General features: G+C 45.4%; 1 protein-coding gene across 1 annotated transcript in view; it reads left to right on the forward strand.

Moving 5' to 3' along the window:
- Positions 1 to 14,706, forward strand: part of LOC120989526 (olfactory receptor 1468-like) — a 45,652-nt gene extending 30,946 nt beyond the window's left edge. The window contains exon 2 of the mRNA XM_040417681.1: positions 13,777 to 14,706. Coding sequence (XP_040273615.1) covers positions 13,777 to 14,706 — 930 coding nt within the window. The remainder of the gene's footprint in view (positions 1 to 13,776) is intronic.
- The last annotated feature ends 322 nt before the right edge of the window (positions 14,707 to 15,028 follow it).

Raw genomic sequence — 15,028 nt, forward strand, 5'->3', positions numbered from 1 at the left:
TTGTCGTAGGTACAGGGTGGGTAGGAGACGATGAGACCTCCACCAAGCTTCGGCGGTTCGTGGGGTCTGCAGCGCTGACGGTGTCAAGTGGAGTGCTTGGAGTCCTCTGGAAGCACTAGGAGCATCTATCGACGGAGGTACCCGGTCGGAGTGCTAGGAGTTCCGTTACAATGAGATTTCGGGTTGGATGGTTCACTCCTCCTCTCAGTCACAGCAGGATGACATGGAATTGACTTCTGAATCGAACACCATGACTTGTAGCCAGGTGTCTCATCATTTCTTCTACTCCTCTCCAGCCCCAGAGAAGGCTTTCAGTAGAGTCCTTTCAGTCTTCACTGCCCCTTCCTAGTGGGGTCCCTTCTAAAGTTTAGCGGACACCTGGATGTTCGGGTTTGACGTGTTTGGCCGAACTTCACAAAAAGTTCCCTGTCACCTATGCAGAGCAGGGGTTTGTATACGGCAAAAATGGTAAAATGTCACCTGAGAATGTAACAGATGATTTTTTGAAATTTATGTCCCTGTCACCTATGCAGAGCAGGGGTTTATTCATGGCAAAAATGGTAAAATGTCACCCAAAAATGTAACAAACGCTTTTGTAACCTGCTTCCTCTTTTGCTGTGCTGGTGCATCTGTGCGACCACCGCCTATTCCTTCGAATTAGACAGGTCACTCGCATGACATTGATTCCATGTGGGGTCTAGTAACTCATCATCCTCTACATCATCTTCAACCCACTGTTTACCCCTGCCATCCTTGTCGGTATGTAGACTGAAGAAAGCCCCAGCAGTTGGCACCTGTGTTTTGTCATCATCTGAGACTTTCTGCGGTGGTCTTCCAATGTCCTTATCCTGAAACATAAGTGGTTGGGCATCAGTGCACTCAATCGCTTCCACTTCTGGTGCAGGGCTATGTCGATGGCCCACGGAAACCCTGCCAGCAGAGTCATCAAAAGCATAGCAGACTGCTGCATGACTTGGAGCTCAGAATGCTTGCCTGATTTGCAAGGGGGTTATTTGAAAGACAGATGGCCATGGGCTGTAGGTGCCAACTCTGATCTTTCAGCAGGGGACTGGGTGGGAGACAATGTGAAGGAACTGTAGGTACTGTCAGCCCCCCAATCTACTATAGTCTTTACTTGTTCTGGCCTCACTATTCGCACTGTCCTAAATGCAGTGTTGGCCGCAAATGTACTTTCTAGCGCAAAAGATGAGCATTTGTCACCCAACAATGTAACAGACGGATTAGTGAAATGTATTTCCCTGTCCACAATGTAGAGCAGGGGTATATCACAGCCAAAAATTGGTGAATTTCACCTGACAACGTAACAGATGAATTACTGAAATGTATTTTCCTGTCCACAATGTAGAGCAGGGGTATATCACAGCCAAAAAAAGGTGAATGTCTCCCAACAATGTAACAGACAAATTAGTGAAATGTATTTCCCTGTCCACTATGTAGAGCAGGGGTATATCATAGCCAAAAATTACTGAATGTTACCCAACAATGTAACAGAAGAATTACTGAAATGTATTTCCCTGTCCACTAGGTAGAGCAGGGGTATATCACGGCCAAACATTTGGAATGTCACCCAACAAAGTAACAGACAAATTAAACATATGTATTTCCCTGTCCACTAGGTAGAGCAGGGGTATATCACAGCCAAAAATTTGGGATATGTCACCCAACAATGTATCAGACAAATTAGTGAAATGACTTAAAATAACATAAAATACTTAAAAATAAAAAATAATAATCTTGATCTACGAGGTGGAAATCCATATGGAGTAGGGGGTTGAGGAGGCGGTGGACGTAGTGGTGTAGGGGGAGCAGCGGTGGAGGAGGAGGTAGTCAACACTGGTTTTTGGTTTTAATTTTAAAAAAAATTGTTGTTGTTTAAATTAGGGTACACCCCAAAACATTGGGAAATATAAAAAAATACAACAATGCGAAAGTGCACTGGAGTATAACAATGGCTGGGTAAGGCCGGTATACATGTCTATTCTGCACAAGGTACGGACAAGTCCTGTGGGATCCATGCCTGGTTCATTTTAAAGAACGTGAGCTTGTCCACATTGGCTGTGGACAGGTGGCTGCGCTTGTCTGTGATAATGCCCCCTGCCATGCTAAACACACGTTCAGACAATACACTGGCTGCAGGGCAGGTCAGCACTTCCAAGGCGTAAAGGGCAAGTTTAGGCCATGTGCCCAATTTGGAGACCCAGAAGATTATGGGGGCAGACCCGTCATTCAGCACGTGTAGGCGTGTGCACACATACTGCTCCACCATGTTGGTGAAATGCTGCCTCCTGCTAAGACGTTCCATATCAGCTGGTGGTGCTGGTTGCTGTGGCGTGCTGACAAAGCTTTTCCAAATTTCGTCCATGCTAACCCTGCCTTCTGAGTTGCTGGCGGTGCCCCAACTGCGTTGACGACCTCTTCCTCCTCCTCTGCCTTCGCCTTGTGCTTCCACTGTGCACCCACTGTCAGGTGGGAACGCCATCAAAAGCGCGTCTACCAGCGTGCGCTTGTACTCGCACATTTTACGATCACACTCCAGTGACGGAATTAAGGACGGTGCTTTATCCTTGTAATGGGGATCCAGCAGCGTGGCCACCCAGAAATCAGCACAAGTTAGAATGTGGCCAACTCGGAGGTCGTTGCGGAGACACTGCAGCATGTAATCGCTCATGTGTGACAGGCTGCCCACAGGCAACGAAAAGCTGTCCTCTGTGGGAGATGTATGGTCCTCTGTATCCCCCCAGCCATGCACCAGTGATGGCCATGAGCTGGTATGAGTGCCACCCTGCTATGAACATGGTTCCTCTTCCTCCATCTCCTCCTCCTCATCCTCCACCTCTTCATCCTCTAGAACTGTTCCCTGGCTGGACAATTGTGTACCTGGGGTATGTTGGTGCAGGAACCCACCATCAGAGACACTTGTTAATGACGGCCCTGAAACCCTTGTAAATGATCCCTCTTCCTCCTCCTCCTGTGCCACATCTTCTTCCATCATCGCCCAAAGCGTTTTTTCAAGGATGCATAGACGTGGGACAGTAACGCTGAAAACGGCGTCATCGGCACTGGCCATGTTGGTGGAGTACTCGAAACAGCGCAACAAGGAACACAGGTCTCACATGGAGGCCCAGTCATTGGTGGTGAAGTGGTGCTGTTCCGCAAAATGACTCACCCGTGCGTGCTGCAGCTGAAACTCCACTATCACCTGCTGCTGCTGGCACAGTCTGGCCAGCATGGGCAAGGTGGAGTTCCACCTTGTGGGCACGTTGCATTTGAGGTGGTGAGCGGAAGGCCAAAGTTATGCTGCAGCACTGACAGGCGAGCAGCAGCAGGGTGAGAACTCCGAAAGCTCGCACAGACTGCCCGCACTTTCTGCAGCAGCTCTGACATATTGGGGTCATATTTAAGGAATTTCTGCACCACCAAATTCAGCACATGCGCCAGGCAAGGGATGTGCGTCAAACTGGCTAGGCCCAGAGCTGCTACGAGATTTTGTCCATTATCGCACACCACCAGGTCGGGCTTAAGGCTCACTGGCACCAACCACTCATCTGTCTGTTGTTCCATGCCCGTCCACAACTCCTGCGCGGTGTGGGGTTTGTCCCCCAAACAGATAAGTTTTAAAACTGCCTACTGTCGCTTACCCCTGGCTGTGCTGAAGTTGGTGGTGAAGGTGTTACGCTGACCGGATGAGGAGGCGGTAGAGGATGAGGAAGCAGAGTAGGAGGAGGAAGCAATAGGAGGCAAAGAGAAACGCCCTGCAATCCTCGGTGGTGGAAGGACATGCGCCAAACTACTATCCGCTTCAGGCTCAGTCGCCACTGCATTTACCCAGTGTGCTGTTAGGGAGATATAACGTCCCTGACCGTGCTTACTGGTCCACGTATCCATAGTTAGGTGAACCTTGCCACAGATGGCGTTGTGCAGTGCACACCTGATTTTGTCCCCTACTTGGTTGTGCAGGGAAGGGATGGCTCGCCTGGAAAAGTAGTGGTGGCTGGGCACGACGTACTGTGGGAAAACCACCGCCATAAGGCTTTTAAAACTCTCCACCAGACAGAATGATAGCATTTCAAAGGCCAGGAATTTTTAAATGCTGGCATTCAGGGCCAGGGATCGCGGGTGGGTTTGGGGGGTACTTCCTCTTCTGCTCCAGTGTTTGGGAGATAGACAGCTGAACGCTTCCAAGGGACACAGATGCTTGGTGACCTCAGTGGCATTGCTGGCACATCCTCTGTTTGCGGGGTGGCAGGTGCTACTGTAACTCCAGAGGGGGATGAGGAGGCCGAGACTGCAGCAGAAGAGGAATCAGGAGGAGCCAGAGACCTTTCTTGGTTTTTGAGGTGTCTACTCCACTGCAGCTCGTGCTTTGCATTTAGATGCCTGGTCATGCAGGTTGTGCTCAGGTTGATAACAATTATGCCTCGCTTCAGGATCTGATTGCACAGCGTGCAAACCACTCGTGTCTTGTCGTCAGCACATTGTCTGAAGAACTGCCACACCAGGGAACTCCTTGGAGCTGGCTTTGGTGTGCTCGGTCCCTTGCTGCGGTGTGCAGTAGCAGGCGTACTGTCTAGGGGACGGCCGCTCCGCTTTTGCACCCTGCTCCCTTTTCTGCAGTGCGGGTGGCTCTGTGCGACCACCGCCTCTTCCTCCGAACTACACAGGTCACTCGCATGAACTTGATACCATGTGGGGTCAAGGACCTTATCGTCCTCTACAATATCTTCCACCCAGTCTTCACCCCTGCCTTCCTTGTCGGTCTGCACACTGCAGAAAGCCACAGCAGTTGGCACCTGTGTTTCATCATCATCCGAGACGTGCTGCGGTAGTCCTGCCATGTGCTCATCCTGAAACATAAGTGGTTGGGCATCGGTGCACTCAAAATCTTCCACTTCTGGGGCAGTGCTATGTGGATGGCCCTGGGAAACCCTGCTAGCAGAGTCCTCAAAAAGCAGAAGAGACTGCTTCATGACTTGGGGCTCAGACTGCTTGGCTGATTGCAATGGGGTGAGGTTAAAGACTGAAGGCCATGGGCTGCAGGTGCCAACTCTGATCTTTCAGCAGGAGACTGGGTGGGAGACAATGTGAAGGAACTGTAGGCACTGTCAGCAACCCAATCTACTATTGCCAATACTTGTTCTGGCCTCACCATTCGTAGAGCCGCATTCGGCCCTACTAAGTAACGCTGAAGGTTCTGTCGCCTACTCGCACATGAGGAAGGGGTTTCACTTGTGCGTGTAGCTGGCACAGATCGACCACGTCCTCTCCCTGCAACAGGAGCTCCACCAGCAGCACCACGACCGGGGCCACGTCCCTTATTTGACGCTCTCCTCATTCTTTGTGTTCACCAACCGAACTAACAGATGGTTTATGTCAGGCGACAATGTAACCGCCAATAGTCAACAATTAAGTTCACTGACAACCCTAGTCCCTTTCTTTTCCCTAAGAAGAAGCAAGAAAACCACACAACACCCTACGACAAGAGTCTACTAGTGGCACCTGTGTTAGCAGTGGTGCAAATACAGATCAGGAAATCATGAAGGTAGGCCAAGGAGATCACCATGATATCCCACATTCTGATAAAAGTGGCAGTAAGGTGATGACTCTAATGATGATTGTGTGTTGGACAGGACCTGGGAGCCAGATTGAGGTGTGAGGTGGAGGTAACATCTGATGAGGCAGCTCCTTCAATGAACAGCAGAGGCAATGTATGGCCAGAGCTTCCCAAAGAATTGCTAGGGCTACATCTGCTTCAAGAACCGGTGATGCCGCTGATACTGTGGGTACAGCAGGCCAAAAATATCCTAGAGCTAATATAAGATTGGCTACTGCTAGCTTTGCATAAATATCTTCCATCTGGCATTGCCCTTTGCAAAATCTGCAAGAGTAATAGAGATGGCCTTGCGGTTCGCCCAGCGGTCGTTTCGCGGCGAACTTTGCGTGTTCTCGATTTGCCGAACATGCGAACATACGGAGATATTCGCGCACACCATATTCTTTTACATTGTAAAGAACTTTGACCCATGATACATCCATCAGGTTGTACAGGACAGCCAATTAAGCACATGGACATACCCCCTACCTTATAAATAAACCTGATCTGGCCGCCATTTTACATTCAGTGTTTTGCCAGTGTAGGGAGAGGTTGCTGTGTGGAGCATGGACAGGCTGTTAGGGACACCAAACGCTAGCTAATAGGGCCACAAAAGTCACGATAGGTGTGATACACAGAGGGGTGCAATATACTTATAATATACTTTTATAATGAGTCAAAAACACATAGATCTATATAATGATCACCTGGAAGTCAGGGGCCTAGGGGCTAGGGGCTTACTAGGGCCATTTTTATATAGGGTAATGTTCCGGACGGGGTCGCTCTTATCAGGGCAGGTGGTATGTGGTTAGGCTATCAGGGCCAGAATAGCCCCCCCTGTAGGGCAATATCAGGGACAGTTCTTTGCCCACCCTGTCCTTCAATACCACATCATCATCTAGCCCAGGGATGGATGTTTTTTGCTTTCCCTCCTGGATTCATGGATGTGCACTGGAACCCCCATATGGTTTCTGATTTGGTGTCGCCGAGCACTTGTTATTGCCTACCATATCTATGTTTTTGGGGAATTGAGTCAGCACAACCTGTATGTAGGTTCACATCACTATGGCGAAATACATATACAAACAGAAAATACAAATGTGATCGCACTCTACATCCAGCATTCTGCCCTGCCTCCATGCTGGATGAGGCATTGGTGTACATTTTGGCCAAAGCGTAATAAGCCACTCACCACGTCAAGGTCGCCTCTATTTGAGTGGTCCCTAACACTAGTTCCTACCTCTTTATGGGCCATGACAGCCACACAAAGTCCAGGGAATGCAGGTCAGCGTGCACGCCAAGCACACTCTGCTTTTAAACCCGTCCGGTGCCATTACAGCTTTCATCGGATCCAGGGATGCAAGTACCAACATGCACGCTGAGCCCACTATATACTTCTCCTGGAGCCAAAATTTGGGGAATTGAGTCAGCACAACCTGTATGTAGGTGCACATCACTATGGCGAAATACATATACAAACGGAAAATACAAATGTGATCGCACTCTACATCCAGCATTCTGCCCTGCCTCCATGCTGGATGAGGCATTGGTGTACATTTTGGCCAAAGCGTAGTAAGCCACTCACCACGTCAAGGTCGCCTCTATGGAGTGGTCCCTAACACTAGTTCCTACCTGTTTATGGGCCATGACAGCCACCCAAAATCCAGGGAATGCAGGTCAGCGTGCACGCCAAGCACACTCTGCTTTTAACCCCGTCCGGTGCCATTACAGCTTTCATCGGATCCAGGGATGCAAGTACCAACATGCATGCTGAGCCCACCATATACTTCTCCTGGAGCCAAATGGCTACTGGTAGGTTCTATATAAGCAGACTCAGTTTTATACTGATTTTAAAACCAGCCTCCAGGACAGATTGACTGGTCAGGTGTGCATGACTCAAAGGAGATCGCCACGCCTCCAATACATACTACAAAGAAAAAATTGGGGGAATTGAGTCAGCACAACCTGTATGTAGGTGCACATCACTATGGCGAAATACATATACAAACGGAAAATACAAATGTGATCGCACTCTACATCCAGCATTCTGCCCTGCCTCCATGCTGGATGAGGCATTGGTGTACATTTTGGCCAAAGCGTAATAAGCCACTCACCATGTCAAGGTCGCCTCTATTTGAGTGGTCCCTAACACTAGTTCCTACCTGTTTATCGGCCATGACAGCCGCACACTCTGCTTTTAACCCCGTCCGGTGCCATTACAGCTTTCATCGGATCCAGGGATGCAAGTACCAACATGCATGCTGAGCCCACTATGTACTTTTCCTGGAGCCAAATGGCTACTGGTATATATTAATAGTTTTGAGTGAATCAAAGTCCATGAAGTAGACTTTGATCTGAATTTCAAGAAAAACCTGCATTCCCTGGACTTTGTGTGGCTGTCATGGCCCATAAACAGGTAGGAACTAGTGTTAGGGACCACTCAAATAGAGGCGACCTTGACGTGGTGAGTGGCTTATTACGCTTTGGCCAAAATGTACACCAATGCCTCATCCAGCATGGAGGCAGGGCAGAATGCTGGATGTAGAGTGCGATCACATTTGTATTTTCCGTTTGTATATGTATTTCGCCATAGTGATGTGCACCTACAAACAGGTTGTGCTGACTCAATTCCCCAAATTTTTTCTTTGTAGTATGTATTGGAGGCGTGGCGATCTCCTTTGAGTCATGCACACCTGACCAGTCAATCTGTCCTGGAGGCTGGTTTTAAAGTCAGTATAAAACTGAGTCTGCTTATATAGAACCTACCAGTAGCCATTTGGCTCCAGGAGAAGTATATGGTGGGCTCAGCGTGCATGTTGGTACTTGCATCCCTGGATCCGATGAAAGCTGTAATGGCACCGGACGGGGTTAAAAGCAGAGTGCTTGGCGTGCATGCTGACCGGCATTCCCTGGAATTTGTGTGGCTGTCATGGCCCATAAACAGGTAGGAACTAGTGTTAGGGACCACTCAAATAGAGGCGACCTTGACGTGGTGAGTGGCTTATTACGCTTTGGCCAAAATGTACACCAATGCCTCATCCAGCATGGAGGCAGGGCAGAATGCTGGATGTAGAGTGCGATCACATTTATATCTATGTCTTTGCCTAACTTTAATAATTTAATTTATTTTCATTTTGAGGGATATCTTTTCCATTCACACATCCGCAAAATGGCTCCGCATCCGTTCCACAATTTTGCGGAAAGGGTACAGCCCCATTAATTTTCAATGGGGCCGGAATGTACTGTCCGCAACCGCATTTGCGGATCCGCACTTCCGCATTCGTGCTTCCCTTTCCGCAAAAAAATAGAACATGTCTTATTCTTGTCCGCAGTTGCAGACAAGATTAGGCATTTTCTATTATAGTGTCAGTGATGGGCGGTCCGCAAATTGCGCAATGCACATTGCCGATGTCCGTGTTTTGCGGATCCACAAAACACTTACGAACGTGTGAATGGACCCTCATAGTAACATTATTAAAGGTTACGCTTTATCTTTATGTATATTCTAATGGATTGCCTTCCTTGTACAATGTTATAATATACTTTCTATGTTAGACAGTATATTATAGTGCATTTGTATTGTGCGGCAGTTGTGTGCGGTTCTGCTGCGGTACTGCAGTTATACAGAGGGACAAGCGTTATTGGAACAAATAATTTCTACTGGTGTGATATACCAGTCGCCCCCCCAAAAAAAACTGATTGAAGCGGGGTGTTATGTACCAATATACTTTCTTTATAGTGCATTTGGGTACTGTATAGTGCATTTGCACATGCGCGTACACGAAAATTATATTGCCGATATTTCGCATTGAAAAAAATAATGAATGGAGATCGCAAATTCGAATAATCCATCTGGTATGTCACTGTCCATGTTGTGGGACTATTTGTGCACTTCTAGTAATTATTTCTTGGCTGCAAATATGAGCTGAAGGTTTTTCAGGTTCTCCTGTCATTAAAATGAATGGGACCCGCCGCGAACTTGCGGTTCGCGAACATTTGATCACTAAAGAGTAAACACTAAAATAGCCACCACAGCTCTATTGACTCACATGAAGCAGCATCACCTGACCAGTGAGAAAACAGAGGTGGGTGTCAGCTAGCGCCACAGGAGTTTACTCCTTCCCTTAGTTTCCTTAACGTCAGCCAGGCCGCATCTACATACCGTATGGTGTCCTTGTCATCATCAGTTACTGTGTCTCTCGGTGAGACTCCTCATCCTCAGCTCCATCATCAGCCATCTAAAATGGAATGTGTGGCAAGGAAACAACTCACAAGCCCAGTAATCCAATGGTGCACAAGCTTAATTCCCTCCTGGCCAAGTTGCTGGCAGTGCAGTCGTTGCTGTACCATTCAGTAGAACCTTTTAGTCTTTGTGGCCGGAGAACGTGGGCTGCTCCTTGCAGTTGTCATTGTAGGGGAAGTGCATGGTTGACAGCTGGAGCAGCTCTTATGGGCAGTGAAAGTACATGTCTTTCACCCCCTACAGGGTTAGTGTTTTTTGCAGAAGCAGTATGGCAACACCCCAGCAACAAGGCCAGATTCTTTTGACACCTCTACGTTTGTGTCGGCCTGGCTGCCACACAAGGCACTTATCCATCTCCTCATCCATTGACATCCTCTCATCCTCATCAGCAGCAGGGTACAGTGTTGCTCCCACTCCCTCTCCTTCCTAACACGTGTCAAGTCAGTTGTTGCCATGTGGTGTTGGAGCTGATCGGACTGAATGAGAGTAGCCAAGCAAGTGAACAGCTGCTAAAGTACATCCTCTCATTTATTATCTACTGTTAACAAACAAAATTATTAAAAGCACCCATTAAAACATAGATATGAATTGCAGCTGGACCTACAAATTAGGTCCGCATATATTTGGAAAGAGACAACATTTTTCTAATTTTTGTTCTGTACATTACCACAATGGATTTTGAATAAAACAATTCAGATGCAGTAAAAGTTCAGACTTTCAGCTTTAATTCAGTGGGTTGAACAAAATGATTGCATTAAAATGTGAGGAACTAAAGTATTTTTTTTTATCTCAATCAATTAATTTCAGGGGCTCAAAAGTAATTGGACAAATTAAATAATTGTAAATAACATTTTAATTTCTAATACTTGGTTGAAAACCCTTTGTTGGCAGTGACTGCCTGAAGTCTTGAACTCATGGACATCACCAGACGCTGTGTTTCCTCCTTTGTAATGCTCTGCCATGCTTTTACTGCAGTGGTTTTCAGTTGCCGTTTGTTTGTGGGCCTTTCTGTCTGAAGTTTAGTCTTTATCAAGTGAAATGCTCTTGGGTTTAGATCCGGTGACTGCCATTCAAGAATATTCCACTTCTTTGCTTTAATAAACTCCTCGGTTGCTTTGGCTTTATGTTTTTGATCATTATCCATCTGTATTATGACATTTCTGGATTTGAGTACATAGTATGTCTCTGAAAACCCCAGAATTCATCCGGCTGCTTCTGTCCTGTGTCACATCATCAATAAACACTAGGGACCCAGTGCCACCGGCAGCCATGCATGCCGAGGCCATCAGACTGCCTCTGCCGTGTTTTTCAGATGATGTGGTATGCTTTAGCTCATGAGCTGTACCGTGCCTTCGCCATACTTTTTTCTTTCTATCATTTTGGTAGAGGTTGATCTTGGTTCCATCTGTCCAAAGAATGTTCTTCCAGAAGTGTGCTGTTTTTTTAATATTTTTTTTAGCAATGTCCAATCTAGCCTTCTTATTCTTGAGGCTTATGAGTGGCTTGCACTGTGCAGTAAACCCTCTGTGTTTACTTCCATGCAGTCTTCTCCTTATGGTAGATTTGGATATTGATACACCTATATCCTGATACACCTATATATATAAAAAAGGAAAGAAGCAGCACACAAAAAAAGGTATACAGGTGCAAGAAAATCCTCCTGAGGGACCTGTGACCAAGATCACAAGTATGGATAATAAAGCAAAAGAAGGCAGCACTCCAAATAGTGATGAAAAAAGTGGACGGTTTATTCACTCATCAGCTGATGAGTGAATAAACCGTCCACTTTTTTCATCACTATTTGGAGTGCTGCCTTCTTTTGCTTTATTATATATATACACTCACCTAAAGAATTATTAGGAACACCATACTAATACGGTGTTGGACCCCCTTTTGCCTTCAGAACTGCCTTAATTCTACGTGGCATTGATTCAACAAGGTGCTGATAGCATTCTTTAGAAATGTTGGCCCATATTGATAGGATAGCATCTTGCAGTTGATTGAGATTTGAGGGATGCACATCCAGGGCACAAAGCTCCCGTTCCACCACATCCCAAAGATGCTCTATTGGGTTGAGATCTGGTGACTGTGGGGGCCATTTTAGTACAGTGAACTCATTGTCATGTTCAAGAAACCATTTTTCCAGTCTTCAACAGTCCAATTTTGGTGAGCTCGTGCAAATTGTAGCCTCTTTTTCCTATTTGTAGTGGAGATGAGTGGTACCCGGTGGGGTCTTCTGCTGTTGTAGCCCATCCACCTCAAGGTTGTGCGTGTTGTGGCTTCACAAATGCTTTGCTGCATACCTCGGTTGTAACGAGTGGTTATTTCAGTCAACGTTGCTCTTCTATCAGTTTGAATCAGTCGGCCCATTCTCCTCTGACCTCTAGCATCCACAAGGCATTTTCGCCCACAGGACTGCCGCATACTGGATGTTTTTCCCTTTTCACACCATTCTTTGTAAACCCTAGAAATGGTTGTGGGTGAAAATCCCAGTAACTAAGCAGATTGTGAAATACTCAGACCGGCCCGTCTGGCACCAACAACCATGCCACGCTCAAAATTGCTTAAATCACCTTTCTTTCCCATTCTGACATTCAGTTTGGAGTTCAGGAGATTGTCTTGACCAGGACCACAACCCTAAATGCATTGAAGCAACTGCCATGTGATTGGTTTACTAGATAATCGCATTAATGAGAAATAGAACAGGTGTTCCTAATAATTCTTTAGGTGAGTGTATATATATATATATTATAGATAGTTAGTGGGAGATAGTCAGTGTAGTTTAGATAGTGATATAGTGTGGCTGAATATTCGCCCAAAAATTTGCAAAATATTGCGAATTCGAATATTGCCCCTGCCGCTCATCACTAGTGTAGCAGTTTCTTGGATGTTTTTTTTTTGTGTTTTCGCAGAAGAGGGATGGCTTATTTCAACTGCATGGAGAGCTCTTTTGACTGCAAAATCTTTAAAATGCAAGCACCACAACTCAAATCAACTCCAGGCCTTTTATATACTTAATTGAGAATGAAATAATGAAGGAATTGCCCACCCCTGCCCATGAAACAGCCTTTGAGTCAATTGTCCAATTACTTTTGGTCGCTTTAAAAACAGGGTGCCACATGTAAAAGCGCTGAAACTCCTAAACCCTTCATCCAATGTGGATACCCTCAAATGAAGGCTAAAAGTCTGGACTTTATGCCCATGTCCATTAGATAACTATAACTTGAATATGTTTTAGTAAACAGGTAATAAAAACTAAATTTGTCAATGTCCAAATATACTGTATATGGACCTAACTGTATATCATCCATATAATATCAAATTCAATTCAATATGGGCATGTTCTATTCTTCATACAACAGCACAAATAAAGTGCTACCAACAGCATTCACACTTCCCACCACTCTTTATACTAATTTCTGATCCCGCTGTCCAGAAATCCAATGAACATTTTGCACCAGCCTCATTAGGGGTGTTTCTGTTTGACTCATTATTTTTCACTCTATCAGATTTAAACTTAAATTTCTCAGGATTAAAGGGGTTGTTCGCTTTTTATATTGATGACCTATCGTCAATATAGGTCATCAATATCACAATCTGATATTGATGACCTAATTCAGAGGATGGGTCACAATAGAAAAAAATTGACAACCCCTTTAATTGTTGATTGCCAGTTGCCACCACAAGTTAAACATTGGCAACTTGCCTACAAGGAAGCTGTAGGATCTTCGGTTAAGTTGTGTTAGGCAAGTAATGTATGGTTGCATGCAAGGGTGAGAAATATAGAGGGAAATGGGTAACTTCTCCATGTTCTGTAAATCCTTGGACAATCCCACAAGTCCTACTGTTGTGTATAATAAAGTCTGACTTGGTGTAATTTGGAGTCTAATTATGCTGCTTTAATGTCTTTTTTCCTTTTCAGACAAATCTGACTATGGTCACAGAGTTCTTCCTCTTAGGATTCCCAGGCAACCAACTTTTAAGAAACATTATATTCCTTCTGTTTCTTTTGGTGTTTGGAGCAACAATATATGGAAATCTCCTGATCATCTTCCTGGTGTCCACCAGTAAAAACCTACACACTCCAATGTATTTCTTCATATCACAACTGTCCATCAGTGATGTCTTATTAACCACAAATATTGTCCCCAACCTGCTCCACATTCTACTGAATAATGGAGAAACAATTATTTTTATAGGTTGTATCACTCAGTTTTATTTTTTCTGTGTCTCAGAGTTATTTGAGTGCTTTCTTCTCACAGTGATGTCTTATGACAGATATGTGGCCATCTGTAATCCACTCCGTTACACTTCTATTATAACAAGTGAATTTTGTGTGAAATCAGTTGTTTTGAGCTGGGTTTTCTGTTTTTTTGTTTCAATCATTGTCACCATAACACCATCAAAGCTGAGCTTCTGTGCATCAAATATCATTGACCATTTCTTCTGTGATATTGTTCCCTTAGTGGAAATTTCTTGTTCTGATACCTTCATTGTCCATTTAGAGATCTATGTATTAAGTATTGCTTTCGTTATTGCTCCTAGCACAATAATTATAAAATGTTATGTGTGTATTATTGTTAATATCTTAAGGATCCCATCCAGTACTGGTAGACAGAAGGCCTTCTCCACCTGTAGCTCCCACCTCATTGTGGTCTCCATATTTTATTGGACATTGTTCAGTGTTTATGTTTTCCCCACAAAAGGACAATCATCAACCATCAGTAAAATCCTATCCCTGCTATATTCTGTATTTACTCCTTTGGTCAATCCTGTTATATACAGTTTAAGAAATAAAGATATTAGGAAAGCCATGCAGGGAACATTTTATCTACATAGCAAAAAACAGTAAACAAAAAAAAATTACAGGTACGGAGCTTCAGGATTATCTAAAGCAGCTCTGTCACTTACATACTCTAATGGTGGCATTCCATGTCCACTGGCAGTCCACTCCTTCCGGGGGTGGGAATGGCTGTCATCTCACTCTCAAGCAATGTTGGTCTAGACCTTTCCCGGCATCTCTCTCCTCTTACCTGGCAGGCCCAGCCCCCAAAGTAGCTCTGATTCATCCACCTCCATGTAGACTGAGACCTGTTTGTTGTGCACACTTCCTTTTGCTCTTAAAGGCCCATCACTCACCCTGTGGTGCATAAGACACTATACCCTTTGGGAAG

Source organism: Bufo bufo, chromosome 1 (genome assembly GCF_905171765.1).
Source record: "Bufo bufo chromosome 1, aBufBuf1.1, whole genome shotgun sequence".
NCBI classification, from domain to species: domain Eukaryota; kingdom Metazoa; phylum Chordata; class Amphibia; order Anura; family Bufonidae; genus Bufo; species Bufo bufo.